This window comes from Cotesia typhae, unplaced genomic scaffold (assembly GCF_013202065.1).
Source record: "Cotesia typhae breed Kobodo isofemale line unplaced genomic scaffold, CoteBio_Ctyphae contig_44, whole genome shotgun sequence".
NCBI lineage: Eukaryota > Metazoa > Arthropoda > Insecta > Hymenoptera > Braconidae > Cotesia > Cotesia typhae.
In genome coordinates, this window is record NW_027423753.1 from 3,408,725 (window position 1) to 3,427,024 (window position 18,300).

At 28.0% G+C, this 18,300-nt stretch overlaps 1 protein-coding gene across 1 annotated transcript; it reads right to left on the reverse strand.

The window, feature by feature from the left end:
* Positions 1-1,570: 1,570 nt before the first annotated feature.
* Twz (BTB/POZ domain-containing protein twz) lies at positions 1,571-18,195 on the reverse strand. The gene is made up of 5 exons (XM_074245031.1): positions 18,016-18,195; positions 11,049-11,135; positions 10,008-10,211; positions 3,326-3,531; positions 1,571-2,285 (listed from the first exon to the last, which is right to left on the reverse strand). Exons 2-5 carry the CDS (start codon positions 11,075-11,077, stop codon positions 1,819-1,821), a joined length of 906 nt encoding a protein of 301 aa, XP_074101132.1. The 5' UTR covers positions 11,078-11,135; positions 18,016-18,195; the 3' UTR covers positions 1,571-1,818.
* Positions 18,196-18,300: the final 105 nt, after the last annotated feature.

Below are 18,300 nucleotides of genomic sequence, written 5' to 3' on the forward strand. Positions count from 1 at the left end.
ATAGAGATTTATATCACGAGGCGTTTTTGGCTGTTAAAAAATTTTCTAATAGTCTTGAAGGTGATCGCTCTTGACGATAGCACGTGTGTCGAAAGGTGGTATTGAAGACCAAAGGCTGGAAGCTGAAAACCCGTCGGCGATATATAGAAATGGAATATAATCAGCTAGGCGCTTCGCTTGGTGGGTTTTGCGCGGCGAGGGATTATCGCCTGAGGCCAGTATAATCCTCCGGCTACACGGATATTGAGTTCACAGTAACCATGGTAACTTACCCTTGAGCGTTAACATTTGTTCGCTTTATCCCTTATTCCTGCGGTTACGTTATCAACCCAGTCAACGTAACCCGGCTCTATACTCACACCTCCCCTATTTTTTATATTTATTTACTTATACATTTTTATTTTATTAGTTCATGTGGCTTCTATTTTTCAACCGCTTCAAAGTCAAGAATTTTCAATCTACTCTACGTTCAATTTTTATATTTTTTATAATATAATATAAAATAGTAATTTTTTTTGTTCAATTTTAAGACCTGTTAATTTACTAAAATTATAATTATCTTCATAAAAAAATACAAATTTTTATTTTTATTATTTTTATATAATAAGTATGTATATATTTGTTTAATTTATTATTCGTTGATATGTCAATAGCAAATGCAATATCAATTTCATATTTAATATGACATATATGTCGGAATTACATTTTGTTTATATAATAATAATAATAAATTTTAATGAATTATTTTTTTTTTCAATAAATTGATCTTCAGTTTCAAAAATAATTAATAATACATAAAAATAGTTTAAAATTATTTCTTAATTAATTAAATTTTAGTTATTAACAAAAAAAAAAAAAACTTCTTCTTTAAGATTTATAAAAATAATTTAAAATTATAACAGAAAATATTTTTAAAAATAGACAACTGGATTTTAAAATATAAGCAATTCACTATGTGTATTTATTTTTATATATTTGTTGAATAAAGTGTCTGTTTAGAAAAAAAAAGTTTTTTTGAGCTTGCAACTATGTCCTTAAAGAAGAAATAAGTTAAAAAACATTGTTAACCAAATTGAAGACTATGTTTAATAAGATGGAGTCTTGTTCCACAAAATGGAGGTTCACGCGCGCATTTAAATGCGCTATACATATATTATTCCCACGCTTTATTATAAATAATAATTTTAAGAAGAATATTTAATCTACTTATAGACTTAAAAGTATAAATTAAAGTAATAAACATTTTTATTTGCATCTTTTAGCCCTTAGCTAAATTTTTTAGTCCTTAGAGCACGTCTTTAAAGAAAATATAAGTTAAAAAGCATTGTTGAGCCAAATTGAAGGTTATGCTTGACAAGATGGAGTCTTGTTTCACAAAATGGAGGTTGGCGCGCGAATTTAAACGCGCGCTTTATTACAAATAATAATTTTAAAAAGAATATTAAATCTAGTTATAGAGTTAAAAGTATAAATTAAAGTAATAAACATTTTTATTTGCATTTTTTACCCAAAAAACATCAAAGCTAAGTCTTTGAGTTGCCATACATAATAGATTTAAATGTTATTAAATATTTACATGAAATAATATAATATTGTATATTTATAAATACATTAGGTACATGTTAAGAGTAACGTATATAACAAATAGATAAAAATAAAAATATGAGAAGAGAAGAGAAGAAGAAGAAGAAGAAGAAGAAGAAGAAGAAGAAGAAGAAGAAATAGGACAAAATCTTGTATCTAATAATTTAACAATAAATTTCTTGGATCTTATGTCTTATTTTAAGATTTTTCAATGGTATTACAAGAAGCAGGCTGTCAAGTGTTGATGCCCTGTCTGACGAACAAGTACTCCGAGAACTGCTGGCTCTCAACACCACCGCCGTTGCTTGCGACCACTCTGAAGCCCGCGTTGAGGAGCCTCGTGATCGCCTGGACCGAGTTGAGCTTGCAGTACCCGTTGAGAGGGAACCGAATGACGTGACGAGTATCTTGCTGATGCCAGGAGACTCCGGAGCGTGCGTCAATTACTGCCTGCGTTGTCTCCGGGAAGACTTCATCCACCAGCGCACGCCCACCTGACAGCATCACGCGTTCTCCTAGGTCTGGGCTCACGTGCAAAGCCAGACACTCGAAAGACGGTGTTGATCTTTTGTCATCGTCTCTGCTGGGTGGTGTCACTCTCCCGTCTCGGCCTATCAGTGTTGACATTGGGCTTGATGATTCCACTGTGCTTCCATTTTTTGTACGTTCTTTTTTTAATTGCTCTATTTGTCGGCACATTGCTGGAAAATTAGATTAAATATTAATTATTATTTTATTTATAAATGAAGAATTATATTATAAATGAAGAAATAATATCTTTCTTCAATAAATATTTGCATTTGCTCATTTTTAAGACACTGATGTTAATTGATGATGAATTTAAAAAGAAGACATCGGAAAATTTTTAGAATTATTTTTTGTTGAAAAAATGATTATGAAAAAAATTGAAAAAAAAAAAATCAAATGAAAAATTCTTGAACCAAGAAAATAATTTTGAAAAGTTTAATTGTCTTGAATCAAGACGAAAAATTCTTTACTTAAGAACCCGTGTAAAAAAAAATCGTCTTAAAATTGTCGTTTGTTTAAGATCTTAAGCGTGACACAAACCAGGGCTATTTTAAGACTTTTTTAAGACGCCAAAAAAAAAATTCTTGAAATTTGGTTCTCGAATTTCTTATGAAAATAAGACGATATAATAGCAACAGCTCCAGAAAATTATTATAGAAAGTCTTAAAATAGTCTTAAAATTGTCCGATAACAATTTTTCAACAATTTCAAATTCAATTTAAAAAGAGCGTACTCAAAAATGTAGCGGTTAGAATTTTTAAAATCGTCTAAAAATTAATTTTCACAACAAATTCGAGAATCAAATTTAAAAAATCTGCTTTCAAAAAAAAAATTTTTTTTTGGCGTCTTAAAATAGTCTTGGTTTGTGTCACGTTTAAGATCCTAAACAAACGACAATTTTCAGACGATTTTTTTTTTTACACAGGCTTCTAATTTAAATGTTATAATTTTTAAAATTAATTAAAAAGAATTTATTATAATCTGAAGTAATAAAAATTGGAACTAATTACTTGTAAAACTTTCTATAATCCAGAATAGTGTAATAAATTACCGACACGAAGGCCATCAGATTACGATAAAAAGTGTTTAATTATCAATAAAACTGTATTTCTTCTTAATAAACTCGAAAAATAAAACATTTTCAATGAAATTTCCTGGCTTACTGGTTTTTCAGGTATGTGTCATCAGGAAGTGTAAAAAAAAAAGAACTTACGGGCAATATCAAAGTACCGGGCCTCCTCAAGAAGTAAATCCAAGTCGGCGAAATTTTCAGGTATAAGTAACCGTGAATTTCTCATGAAATTAAGAATGTGTCGAAACATGCCACCGTCTCGATCGATGAAGTAATGTTGTTTCAAGGAATCCAGCATAATGGGGATGCTACCGTTAAATAACTTGGCCAGTCTCGACTCAGGATACCTGCAACACAATTTAATATTAAAAATTTATAAGTTAAAACTTTTAACTAAAAAATTGTAAGCGTAATTAGTATATTTATTATTAAAAGGTACGCGAAGTGCGCTCGCTGGAAAGAGCATGAGCGAAGATGCAGTAAGCAGGTGAGATGACCAAAAAGTGTATCGACATCGGCACCTGCTGCAAGCCGATGAGCCCCAGGCTCACCCAGACGCAGATGTTTCTCCATCAAATCGTCTCGACGACCTTCTCTTACCTTAATTAACGCCGCTGGAGCCTCAAGCGAGTCTCTTATTGCATTCTCGAAATAGGGACACGCGCTCAAACCCTCGGGGACTTGGATATATCCCCGAGCAAGCTTTGTTCCACGTACTTATTTTGTTCTTGTTGTTATTATTTATTTTTAATATTTATTCTGAGCTACAAGAGCCAGATGAACTCTCTGACCACTGGGGTACGCACCTACTTCCGCCGAAGAACTCAATCATTGTTATTACCCGTGGATAATCACGATAACGTTTTATTCTACTTTATCGGAACTCTATTATTTTTGTGAAAGCTGCCGGAACGAATTTACTTCGGAGAAAATAAATATTAATTGTTTTTAAGTTTTTAATATTTTTTTTTTTTTATTTATTTATTTGTTATTGTAATTAAATAAAAAGAAGAATTTTTTTAAGTACTTTAAATATTACATCAAATTTATTTGCATGTATTTTAAATTTTAAGAACCTGAATTTTTTTTTATATTTAATATATTTAAATTTATACTGAATAAAAATTAATTTAATTATAAAGAAAAATTCTTGAGCTAAGAAAATTATTTTCAAGAGCTTAATTGTCTTGAATCGTAACAAAAAGTTATTTAATAAAGTAAAATTCACTAAAATCCAAAAAAATTTCTTTTTAAGAATTTTTTTTCTTTCATCAAGTCAATTTTTTTTTTTTTTTCAGTGCATACATAAAAAATTTAGGGTAAAAAAAATTTTTTTTGTTTTAATTTCAAAGTGTAGCATTTCAATAGGGCTGAGATTGAGCAATTTTAAATACCTTTTTCTTAAGATTATCTTTTCAAAGTCAGTATAAGCATAATTTTAAAAAAATAATTAAACCGATCAGGCTTTAATATTTCCACAATTTACTTTACTATATTTTTTAGTAATTAATCAAAGAATTAATAATTTCAATAAATATTTGTTATTCTTATAAATAATTTAATAAATCTAAAAATTTTTGTTAATTATGCAGAATTGGAGCTCTACCTATTTCTGATTGTAAAAAATCGAAAAATTGATCTTTTTAAAAATTGAATATTTTGATTATTAAAAAGTGTTTTTTCGAAATTACTGGTTCGATCAATTTAAACTTAAATGTTTTGAAAATTCCAAAAAAGGCGTTTTATTGAACTTCTATCAAACTTTTGAGCTCGGACGGCTCAAAATGACACTAAAATTATATTTTTGAGCTCGAAGAGCTCAAAAACGTAATGATTGCAATTTAGAGCGCTTAAATATAGGATAAGCGGGAAATTACAGGGATGGCCTTTAGTGTTAACCGTTTTCCTAATTTTTTTTTTTTTTCATTCGAAAGTTCAAAATTTACGATTCTAGGAGTTTTTCAATGAAATGGTAACGATGCAATTTTTTCCGGTTATTGAAACATTTTTTTTTTTAAAGAGCGATAAAAATAGAACAAATTAGAAAAAAAAATTCAGAACATTTTAATTTGAAAATTTTTGAACTTTCAAATTAAAAAAAACACATCAAAATATTCAATTTCCATATTTTTTATAATTCTTATCATAAATCAGCCGTGAAGAAGAACAATATGAAAAAAAAAAAAAAAATATTCAAAAAGATCAATTTTTCGTAATTCGATTTTTAAAAAGATTTTTTATAATTCCTTCAATAAGACATTCGACAATATTTTTTATTAAAATTTTTTTTTTTCCATAGACTTTCTTGAGATCTTTCACAAGAGTTGGAAAAATGATTATTTATAAAAAATACCTTACTATCAAAGTTCGAAGTCACTATTAAATATATATGAATTTTTATGAAAATTAATTAAAAATTCTCTTTAGAAAAAATTATCTAAAAATCGCACTCTAAGTAAGTTCAACCCTTTGAAAATAAAAATTCTATTCATGAATCATTTATACAGTACTCTCTCCCTAAGAAAGAAGAGGCAATCTTTTTTCCTCTTGTTAGTAATTAATTGAAAAATTGAAACACAATGAATGATCTTAATTTAAAAAATTAAATTTCTTTAAGGCAGAAACAAAATAAAAAGCATCTCAAGTATAATTGACGCCGAAAATTCATCCACGAATTCCCAGGCAAAATGCTTGAGGGCTTGAGCAAGGTCGCGGACGGCATTTTGCATATAATAGAAGCGAGGATTCGCCAGCAACGAATTGTTATAACGTGAATGCGTTACGGCATCAGACGAATGGCGAAGTATATACATATATGTATCTTCACACACAATTCAGACGTACACAGGTAAAGAGCAAGGGTGGAAGAGGTAATGGTAGATGTGGGGGAGAGAAATGGTTAGAAAGGAGGCTGTGAGGCATCTGTAGGTGGTGGAGGCGAAAGGGGTACGTATCCACCTATCCGGATGCCCAAGGCTGATTCCCATACCTTCTTCCTTCTTGATAACGTATAATAATGACGACCGCGCTAGCCTCGAGATGTTCGACTTGGAAATACCGCGGGGTAAACTTTAAGAGACTTATAGGTATGTGTAGGTACTCTCTTAAACTTTTGGTTGCCATCACTGCATGTAATGTATTACCTCTTGTTTCTTTTGTATGAATCATTATTTTTTTAATTTTCATTCAAAATATAAATTAGTTTTAGAAAATTATTCTTACATTTTTTTTATAATTTATACTCTCGGATTTTTTTTTATTTATTTAAAAAAAAAATTGATTAATTATTAATCATTTTTCAATTTCAATATCGAATAAAAAATTTATAGTTAAAAACTAAAAAGAATTTTATTGCATTCAAAAATGCTCTATCTCTAGATAGATAATTAAGAAATGACCTTGTATCTCGTGAACTATTGACATTTTTAACGATATAAGCTCATCCCGATGTTACACTCATCAAGAGCTTTCATTTGAATACCCACATCGATTTTTCATATATTTATATATATTATATATATGTATATATGAAAAATATATGAAAGTGCATGTGGGTACTCAAATGAAAGGTCTTGATGAGTGTAACATCAGGATGAGCTTATATTTTTAAAAACGTCAATATTCAAGAAAGTACAGTGAAATTTAACAAAAGTCATTATTTAATTTTAATTTAATTTTTTTTTTTTTTTTTTCAAATTTTAGCTACATAGGTAAAAAGAAATTATTTTGTTGAAAATTTCAAACAATTTTATTTTTTAGCTGAATAAATAAAAGTTTTTCTCACAGTATTTTTTTTTTTAAATTAGTTTTTTTAATTTTGAAAAAAAAAAAAAATAAATTCAGATCAATAATTCGCGATTTTTTTTTTCCAAATTTAGAAAAAATTTTTTTAAAAAGAAAGTTATTGTGAAAAAATAATTTTTATTAGCTAAAAAATGGAATTGTTTAATATTTTTAAACAAATTAATTTTTTATTACAACATTGCTAATTTAAAAAAAAAAAAATTTCTAACGAATGAATTTTTTTTATATAAAATTTATAACTTTGTATCTAGTAACTCTGTAATTGTCTCCGACTTGGGTTTATTGTTTAATAAGTAAATAAATAAATAAATAAATGAATAAATGAATGAAGCAAAAGACCGTGATGGAAAGGGCTGGAAAAAGGGATGCAGAAGATAAAAGAGAAAGGTATCCCCTTCACTTGTACCTTTATCTCTAGGTAAGGAACAGGAAAAAATCCAAATTCGAATGAGAAGAAAAGGATAAGAGACGAGAAGAATAAACGAGACCGGGGGCGGAGGACGTGAGCCGTGATTACCTTAGGGTATTCCTGGCTGAGGTCCCAACCCGGGTCAGACCCGTTTGTAGCTTACTACGCTATGGGAAAACGCTAAACGATCGGCTCACATCACTCACAATCGCTCTGCTTTCGTATTAATGTATGTGTATCTCTTTATATATTTTTTTTATAGAAGACAGAGTCGAGATGAGCTCGGATAAAGACTAAGACAAATTAAGACGACGCATGTGGATGGTAAAATCTACTTTAATGAGTAAAGTAGTCAGTAGAGAGCCAGGATAAGTATTATTAACCATGAGAGTCTGTTGATTTGTTACATTGCATTACATTTCATTGCATTAACTATTTGATTGTGCAACGGCCGATTGTCGCCGGTTTTATGCATGCATTCTGGAGTGGACTTGCATACTTTTTAAATTCTTCGGCTGACGTTAATGAAGGTTCTCACGAGAAAGGCTTTACTCTTAAATATAAGTATCCAGCATTACTTTGACCAGAGTAGTTATTTATTATTTTTAATATTTATTTAAAATAAAAATCAAACTTGAGTTACTTCATAAAATTTTTAAGCATTTTTTTTTTTTTTTTTTTTTTAGATTGAAAGTTTATTTAAAGGATCTACTTGTAAGATGATACTAAAGTTAGCTGTCAATTTTGAAAATTTTGACTGTGTTACAGAGGTTCTACACAGAAAAAAAAAATTTCTTGAACCAAGAAAATTGTAAGGAAGACTGAAGTTATTTTAGAGCAAAAAGAAATTTGCTTGGCTTAAAAAAATTTAACTTCATTCAAGAAATTTTCAATCTTCCTTAAGATTTTCTTGATTTAAGAAAATTTACGCTTGACTCAAGACTTTCTTTCTTTCTGTGTATGATTTTATATTCTCGGACAAAATATCCATATGACAAAAAATCCTCCAGCAATAATATCCATGTCCGAAAAATCCTTGGACAAAATATACATAATTTAAAGAATTAAATTGTGTGTCTTTATTCGATATTAGACCAACAAAAACGCGGATAATCGTGTTGCGCCCTTTTAACATGGTTTTTGTGTATCTTTTTTGATATTATAATATTTTGGTTTTTAAACTTCTTTTTTAATGAATTTTAAGATATTTTGACAAAAGATATTTTATCCTGAGGATATTTTGTCTTAAGGAAATTTTGTCGGGGATATTTTGTCCGAAAAAAAAATTAACCTGACTTAAGAAAAAATTTTTGAACAAAAAAATTATTTAAAAAAATTTAATTATTTTCAATGAAGTCGAAAAATTTATTGATAAAGTAAAATTACTTAAACCAATAAAAATTTCTCAGTTCAACAATAATTCTACTTAAATTAAGATGATAAAACTCTTTAAAATGATTTTGGTTTAAAAATTTTTTTTCTCGAATTAAATTAATTTTTTTGTCAGTTTATTTTTAAGAAAAGCGCGTTTGAAAATTAATGTTATTAATATTTCTGACAGGTTAATAGACTTTTTAAAAGAATGTAGCTCAAAAACTATTACTAAGAAACACGCTAAATTATTTTTATAAGGATAAATCAATTTTTTTATAATTTTACACTTATGATGCACTTCAATAAGTTCTCAGCAAATTGATCAAACGTTGAAGGATATTTCAAAAGTAATATACTTGTCATGTCTGAATGAAATTGCAGATATCTATTAAATCTTTTGACCGTTAATCCACTTGAGTTTGACTGGACACTTACAACTTATCATGGAATATAATATAAGTAATCCAGGTATATCTGTATATTTTTCTACACAACAGAAGAGACCGATGTCTCAACGATAGTTACGATAAATCATTTTAATCCTAATGATCTTGCAGGTTCCTCTGTGTGTGTGTGTGTGTGTGTGTGTGTGTGTGTGTGTGTGTGTGTGTGTGTGTGTGTGTGTGTGTGTGTGTGTGTGTGTGTGTGTGTGTGTGTGTGTGTGTGTGTGTGTGTGTGTGTGTGTGTGTGTGTGTGTGTGTGTGTGTGTGTGTGTGTGTGTGTGTGTGTGTGTGTGTGTGTGTGTGTGTGTGTGTGCGGATATCAATAAATAATAAGTAATTATGTAGTTAATCTTAATATGCATTGGAGGACTTTCGACAAAATAATAAGGTCAATGACACGTAATGAGGGAGGAAGGTGCAACGGAGCGTGCAATAACCCAGTGTAAATCCAAGTGGAAGAGCTGGTTCTTCATCAAGATCTGTTCGCGTCATCTCAATATATAAATTTATATATTTATATATTTACTTGCATCCACGAGTGATAGTACTTGTGTGTGCTTATTTTGTCTGGGTTTATTTATTTGGGTGGTTTTTTTTTAATGTGTTCGATAGTTAATAGCTCGGATATGATTGAAGCTTTCGATTTAATTTAAAAATGAAATTCTGAGTCGAGTGGATTGAAGAGTTGGGGAACTTTATTTGATTATTTTTCGCTCCCGGGATTTCAATTAGGATTTTAATTAATTATTTTATCTACAGGCGGACTTGAATGTTATTGAACTACTGTACTCACTTTGTAAGCGTTTCTAACGAGGAGGTGTATATCGTGCCCCCGACGTCGATGTGAACCGGCGCGGTGTACCTCGATGCTGCTGCAACACACGGTATACCTGGCATTTTAGCGTTGTATGCAGGCGCTACTGGTGTTGGCGGTGTTGGAGACGATGAATTTGACATCGTTGGCGACGTTGCTGGAGAACTGCTTGGCGACAGCAATCTGACAAATATACTTTCAACATTAGGATGTCAATTAGATTTACGTTCAATTTTTTTTATTGTTTATTTGGGAAAAATTTGAAAAAGTTGTTAGATTTTTTATTAAAAAACAATTCATGATAAATTATTTAAATTTTTGATATTATGGAAAAATTATTGCTATAAAAAAATTTTTTTTTAACAAAAGTTGTTCAAAATTTAATTAAAAAAAAAAAAAAATTGTTTCTTAGATTATTTCTTTAGCAATAATTTTGGAATTACAGCGAAAATATTGATTTTTAAAAAAATCACAAGAAACATTTTTTCTTTAAAATTAAATTTTAAACAACTTTTGTTTCATAAATTTTTTTATAGGAACAATATTTTCGCCGTAATATTAAAAATTTGAACCATTTTTTTTATGAAATAAAATTCAAAACATTAAAATTATTTGAAGAATTTTCTATAATTAAAATTTATATTAACATTATAAAAGAAGAATATTAAAAATTAATTAATAATATATAAAATATATTATAGTTGACTTTTAGCCGATTTTTGTAAATATTTTAATTAAAATGTTTTATAAATTTATCTCCAAAGTGTATAAGGAATTTAAGGAATTTAAATATTATGCAGTTGTAAATAATTTTTTATTTATTTTTATGCGTATACGTCTCATATATTTTTAAGATATGCTTCTTCTCTTATAATTATTCTTAAATATAATATTCATTTATTTTTAATATAAATTTTTGTTATAGAAAACGTTATTAAAAGATACTACATAAGTTTTTTATTAAAATAAAAATGATAAGAAGAAAATTTCTAGAGCAAAGTTCATAGAATTCGAAAGTACCTCATTTTAATTTGAGTGCTAGGAAACATATTGCGTTGCACAGCTAATTCAGCCTTTGCCTCCTTTCCATCAGGCTCACATTTTCGTCTAAAACATAATTTATTCATAAATTTAATCACAAAAAAAAAGTAAACTACCATTATTAATTAAATATTAAGTACTCTCTAATTAACTGACTTAAATTAAAATTTTTTGTATTCACAGAAAAAAAAATTAACTTGAATCAAGTAAATAATTTTGAAGAATTTTATCTTCTTGATTTGAGCCGAAAAATTCTTAGACTAAGAAATTTTTCTTGGTTTAAGTAAATTTTATTTGATTAAAGAATTTATCGTCTTAATTAAAAACAATGAAACTGTTAAATATTATTTTCTTGGTTTAAGAATTTTTCTCTTGATTCAAGTTTATTTTTTTTTCTGCACAGAAATATAAAGTATCTAAAAATCTTGATCAAATATAAAAACTTATTGTATAAAATATTTATGATAATTTGAATTAAGAAAAAATTACTTTTACCAAGAATAGAATTTAAAGAAAAATTTTTACTTCGGTCAATTGAACTTCGGTCTTCCTTCAGGCAACCAAAAATTTTCTTGAGGCAAGAATTTAGCTCTCTAGTCAAGAAATTTTTCTTTCTGTGTGGTTTTTAAAATGTAACGAGTGATTTTCGAATGATATTCTTAATATGGATTGCGTGTATTGAAAATTAAAAAATCGTGTCTCAATATTTACGCCTCTGTCAACAAAATTTATCGAGGTGAATATATTATCAATCTGTTATAATAAAATCATAATTTCAGTATGTGGTATGCGTTATCGTGTTGCGAATTTTCACGTGATCCTTTGGTTAACGTGCGTTCCAGGTATGTAAAAAATCACACATAACACGAGTGTGCTGAAACCCTGAGATACGTCGGCAAGAACAGGGATTTACGATTCGAGCGACTTTTATTTACTGCCCGGAGTCGAGCACGAGAGTGAATTCATCCGCCTACGATACTCTGGAGAACAGTGGCGTAACCAATCGTTGGTGAGCTTGCTTAAATATTGTTATTTATTTTATTAAGTACTAATAAACATATATTATTTGAGATTATGACAGTCGGGGAATAAATAATTTATTTAATTGCCGAATTAGCATTTTAAAGATTTTATTTCTTCAAGGCGGTTTTTTTAAAAGTTCCGCAGGTTAAAATCTTATTAGGAGTCAATATTACTTGGGTCCAGTAGTTTTGAAATAAATATATTAATAATAGTCAAGAGGTTGGAGTGTATGTACATTGTAGACCCGAAGAAAGGATATACAGAGAAATATAGAGGATAAAAGAAGAGTAGAGCAGAATATCGCCTGGAAGTTGTCACTGCCCGGGGGTCTCAAGCGTCTACCTGGACCTGGACTCTCGTGGTTTTTAGCCCAAGGCTGTTAAGTGTGCGGTGGTACAGTGGAGGCTGTTGTGGTCTTGGTTGCGGTTTTACCGCCTTCACCCACCCCCACATGTACTCAACTGACCGTCTCGAGAGAATGAGAAGTGACTCTTCTCATCGTCGTCGGCATATACAACCGCTTTACTACTACTTGTGTATCATACTGACTACAAACTCCTCCATGCATTTATCTGTACACTAACGCACATATCTCCCGCGGTGATTTGCCAATGAGAATAATACTAAAGTTTAAGAACAAGTAAAGAGGGAACGAAAGCTGTTGTCTCGGTAAATAATAACGGCCCGTTCGAATTGTTTTAAAGAATAATTTTAACAATAATAATATTTGGTAATATAAATTAACAAGAAAATTATACATTACTTTAGTTTTTTTTTAATTTTACTGGTAAGTACACGATTTTTCGCAAACATTTTTATTGTAATGATAATACTTTATGCGGCAATTGGATGATGGATTTTTTTACTTTGCTTCAAAATTTAGTGTCAAAAAAATCGATTGATTTTTTTGAAATTTTTTTAATTAGTAAATATTATAATTTGCAAAAAATTTTATTTATTTTTTTAAGGTGAAAAGAAATTTTACAATTAAAATTATCAAATATTTAAATTTCATGCTTGTAAGTATAAGCATTATTTTTTAAAATTTTATTACAATGATAATACTCAGCTCGGTAATTTTTAGATAATTTTTTTCAGATTTAAAATTAAAGAAGAAATGGCAAAAAAAAAAATAGAAAGATTTTTTGGAATTATTTTGTTGAAATCTTAAATTTTTAATAATTTTTTTTTTTAAATTAGTAAATCTTGTAATTTTTTATTCATTATTTAAAATTTTATTCATTATTTTGAAGTGAGAAGAAATTTTATAATTAAAATGATTAAATATTTAAATTTAAAGTTTGTGAGTATAAGCTTTAATATTTACATTTTTATTATAATGATAATATTTAGCTCGGTAATTTTCTGATGGATTTAAAAAAATTTTTTTTATATTTAAAATTAAAGAAATCTGAAATTTTGAATAATTTTTTTTTAATTAATAAATGTTGTAATTTTTAATGAATGTTTAACTTAGTTTCAGGTTTAAAATCAAAGAAAAAACGGTCTGAAAAAAATAGACAGTTTCTTTAAAATAATTTTATTAATTAAGCCAGAGATTTTAAATAATAAAAATTTCTAATAATAATAAGATGAAATTTAAAAATTGTAACAATAAATCAATTGAATTTAATGCTCGTACACGGTATAGATTTAGATCTTAAAAAATAAGATTAACTTAAATGAATTTAACGTCTCGCAATAACCTGATGGATTTGGAATGTTTCAGATGTAATAAAGAGCTTGTAAAAATGGCGGGAAGAAATAGAGAGCAGTAAAGAGCAATATAAGTAAAGTAAGAGTATGATTTAAGTGAATAATAAAAAGAAGAGTATAGAGAGGGAAAGGAGGGTAGGAGGTAGAAATACAACAACGTGGGCATTCACTCGCCTCCTATTTCAATATCCTCGGGACGTATATCATTAAGCAAATCCTGCATTCCACTGTGAAATTCGTAACGCGTGACCTATGCAGCCCGTCGTCTTGTTTCTCCTATCATATATATATATATAAACTTAAAGTATTATATATTTGTACATATATGTACAACAACGAAAGTGGCGTAAATCTCTCCGGTTGCTAGCGGTGATCCTTGCATACGTACCCTAAGAGTGTTGCTGCGAGAAATACGCAAAGTTAAAGTAACAAGACATAACTAAGCGAGTTTCTGCTTATATTTATACTTATATCTATATATTACTAGAATAGTATTTATATTATATGTAGGTACATGCAATTTATACTACTCTCTCTTTCTCACTGATACTTGTACTCTCCCTCGGGTTTAACGTCTTACTCTTTTACTTTTATTTATTTTCTGAAGACTTTTACATATTGTTTTTTAAATTTATCATTGCTAAGCCCGCACTGAGGTGTATTGAGCACTATATACAGGCTGTATATTCTGTATCTTAGATATAATATCGACGAGGGCACTCCCGACACGCGCCAATGCATGTCTTGCTCCATTTCATTCTCGGTCCATTCCCTCTACACTTACTTACCCACTTATTCACCAGACGGTAACTCTCTGTCAATTTAACCATCTATATTTTACGCCTTTAGTACCACCGTTCATTCAATAAATTAATACATACAAATACCTGCTCGTATTTATTAATAAAATCTTTCTACTTAAATTAAGAAAATTATTTATATGCCATTTTTTTATTTCAATTTTCCGGCAATTTTATTTTATTTTAAATTTTAATACGCTACTAGAAATTTTTTTTTTTTCTAGACTTTGTGAAGAAAAATAATAAGAATAAAATTTATTAAATGAATTGGACTCGGAAAAAAAATTTACTTGAATCAAAAATACAATTTTATTATCTTAATTTGAGTAAAAAAATTTTTAAATTTAATTTTTGTTGGTTTAAGTAAATTTTACTTTATTTAAAAATTTTTTTCTTGATTCAAATTAATTTTTTTTTTATCTCTAATCTGTAAATACATTTAATAGAATTGATTTTTTTAAAAATCAGCATTGTTGTAATCAGACATTAATTTATTCAAAATTTTATTTTTTAGTTAAAGAAATAAAAAATTTTATACATTTAGAAAAAAACAATTTTGTTTGAAAATTTTTATTTTTTTCTAAATCTTCGGAGAAAAATTTTTATTTCTTCAGCTAAGAAATAAAATTGTTTAAAATTTTCTACAATCTTATTTCTTGTCATAATAATTTTTTTTTAAAAGAAATTATAAAAAATTTTATTATTGTATTCGTCTTAACTATTATGCAATTTTTTATTTTTTTCTTCTATTCTTTTTAAATTAATTCAACTTTTTATAATTAATTTTTTTTAAAGATAAAATTAGAATTTTCTTTAAATCTTACATTTTCCTTAAAAATTATTGTGTGTATTTTTTTTTTGTCCAAATAAATAAATTTCTTCTTTAATTAAACCCGAAAAAAAATTTTTTTATGGCCATATATTAAATATTGAATGTAAATAAAAAATAATCAATAGTTCAATCTTAGTAAAATTTTTTTAAATGACTTGCAGTAAATTCTTTAATTTAAAATAAAAATAGTTACTCAATATTTCAGTAAAAAAAAAAATTACACAACAAACAAAATAAAAAAAATTATATTCACTAAAAAAATATTCCAATTACAAAGTTTTAATTAATACGAAACTTTAAATGGTTGAATAAAATTGCTAAAAAAAATTTATATAAAATTTTAATTTAAAAAAATGTATCAAGCACGTTACTATGTAAAAAAATGTGTTTAATATTTTGAATTAAAAAGATATTTAAAAAAAAGTAACAATGGATTTACATAAAATGAAGCGTAATTTTGTTTTATATCAATTTTTTTCTCGTAAAGATCATGATGGTAAAATGAAACGAAATATTTGTCGGAAAATATGTCCGGGAGCATGTTTCATGAATAATTTCGATTCAGCGGAGACTCGTCGGCCCGCGGGCACATACCTCCAAGCGATCTGTTCTAATTACGGCAAATGCGAGTACGAAGCTCGTCCGCGCCTGGAGCAAGACTCGGGGGCACCCGTCCTGCCCGCATCTGCCCTTGGTTCAACAAAGTCTCTCTGGGCCTTTGGGCACCAAGGAACAAAGTTCTCTTCTCCATCCTAGCCCCTTTTTTCTTCTTCTCTTTTATTTAAATTTACCGTCTAATTTTACTTTAATACATTTACTTTAATTACAAGAAAAATATTCCACAATACTGCCTTCAATTTTGATAGTTTCACTTCAATATTTTGCGGGGAACAAATTACATAGTCGTTTTTTCAATTTTACGGCCAAGTAATTTTCCATTCGACTATAAATATGTACAGAATTATATATATTTATAAATATATATTGATTTACAATAACAATCGAACTGACAGTAGTCAAAATATATTGTATTGCCTCAGGATATTTTCTATTGTACCTGAGGTAATTTTTAATTTTTCAAAAAATTTTTATTATTTCTTAATTTTTTTTTATTATCTTAAAATACTCAATATTATTTTTATTCACTATTTTTTTTTAATAATCACAATTCAATGTTTAAATTCTCGTGAAAATTGTCAATTTTTAGAACAAAATACACAGTAAAAAATTTTGTGTTAAAAATTTTTATGTTAAATATTTAATACTTTTATGTGTACATTTAACAATTTTTTAAATAACTTTTCAATAAAAAAAAATTCTAAAAATTTTTAGATGTCGGCTGACTTGATTTTCATTAATTTCACACAGTAAAGAATTTTGTGTTAAATATTTAACACTTTTATGCATTAATTTAACATTTATTCTGTTAAATTAACACAAAAAAGTGTTAAATATTTAACATAAAAATTTTTAACACAAAATTTTTTCACATAATAACGCTAAATTTTTTACTGAGTAGAAGAAATTTCAAAAACTTTTAGATGAGTGAAGTTTGCCGCGTAAATTTCAACCTCCGCCATTTTAAAATAAATTCTCACCTCGCGATTTATTATCTTAACAATAAATACATTTTGACTGATAAAAAATGTAAGTAATTTTTTTTTAAATTTACTTGGTGGCAAAAATTTAATTTCACTTTATTTCTTCTATTACACATTTTTTACAAATTTTTAACGATAAAATTGCAACATGGCGGTGAGATTAGTATAAAAATAACTCTAAAATAAGCAGACATTTTACTGTATTTAAAAAAAAAAATAATAAAAAATTATACCTATTTTTGTTTTTTTTTTTCAATTTTTACATGTAATTTTTTTTCTAATTTTATTGCTATAATTTTTTTGTCACAGTATTAAACATAATTGAATATTTTGAGTTTAAGCGACACTTGCGAAAGAAATCTTGGATAATGTGAAAGCGTTAATTTATTAACAAAGAAGCGATTGAGTCACGATATGAATAAAAAAAAAGATAAAACTAAACAGCGTGTAGGTATGCGATAATTTGATGTAATTATTTGTCGATAATAATTGAGTAAGATGAGTTAATAGACGATAAATCAGATGTTAAACACGTACGATTTCTCTAATTATACGAGCTAATAATTTGCTTCTGTCAATTATAGATATGGAAGATAGAGTGAGTATATAAGTACAAGTGTAAGCGCAAGGACTCAAGAGGATTCCAATAAATTTATGGGTTCATGATCCGAGATTGAGATTAAGCGCTGTGAAAATAAAAGCATTGCAATTACTTCGAGATAAGAAAGCAATGAATAAAAATAAAAAAGTACTGGAATGTTTGAAAAAAACTTCCTTTCAAAATACGCCGAGTGATTTATTGATACACGTGCGATTATTGATTATTAAACGGCTTAACAAGTGTTAAGTATACGATAATTGCACATTTGTCAATTCCCTGCCAGACATTTAATTTGTTTAATTAATAATTTTTAATTTTCTATCAATTATTCTTTTTTTTTTTTTTTTTAATTGTAAATTTAGATTCTAAATACCGTTTTTGACAAGTTGGCTCCAGGTTGATGGATTTTCTGTGCTCCACTTTAAATAAATCCTTCGGGCAACACTCGAGCACTGTAAGACTCACTTTCTATTCACGAGTTTAATTGATTAATTTATTTTACTTATTGTAAGTACTGATTGTTTACAGGTACACCACGTGGATGTCAGCACGTGCTCCGGAACGGGCGAAATGCACGGCTTGACGGTCTCTCTGCAACTGAACCGCACTTGTGGGCCAGAGGAGCGCGCGCGCGACTCTCGTTTCTCCCGTTCCTGGC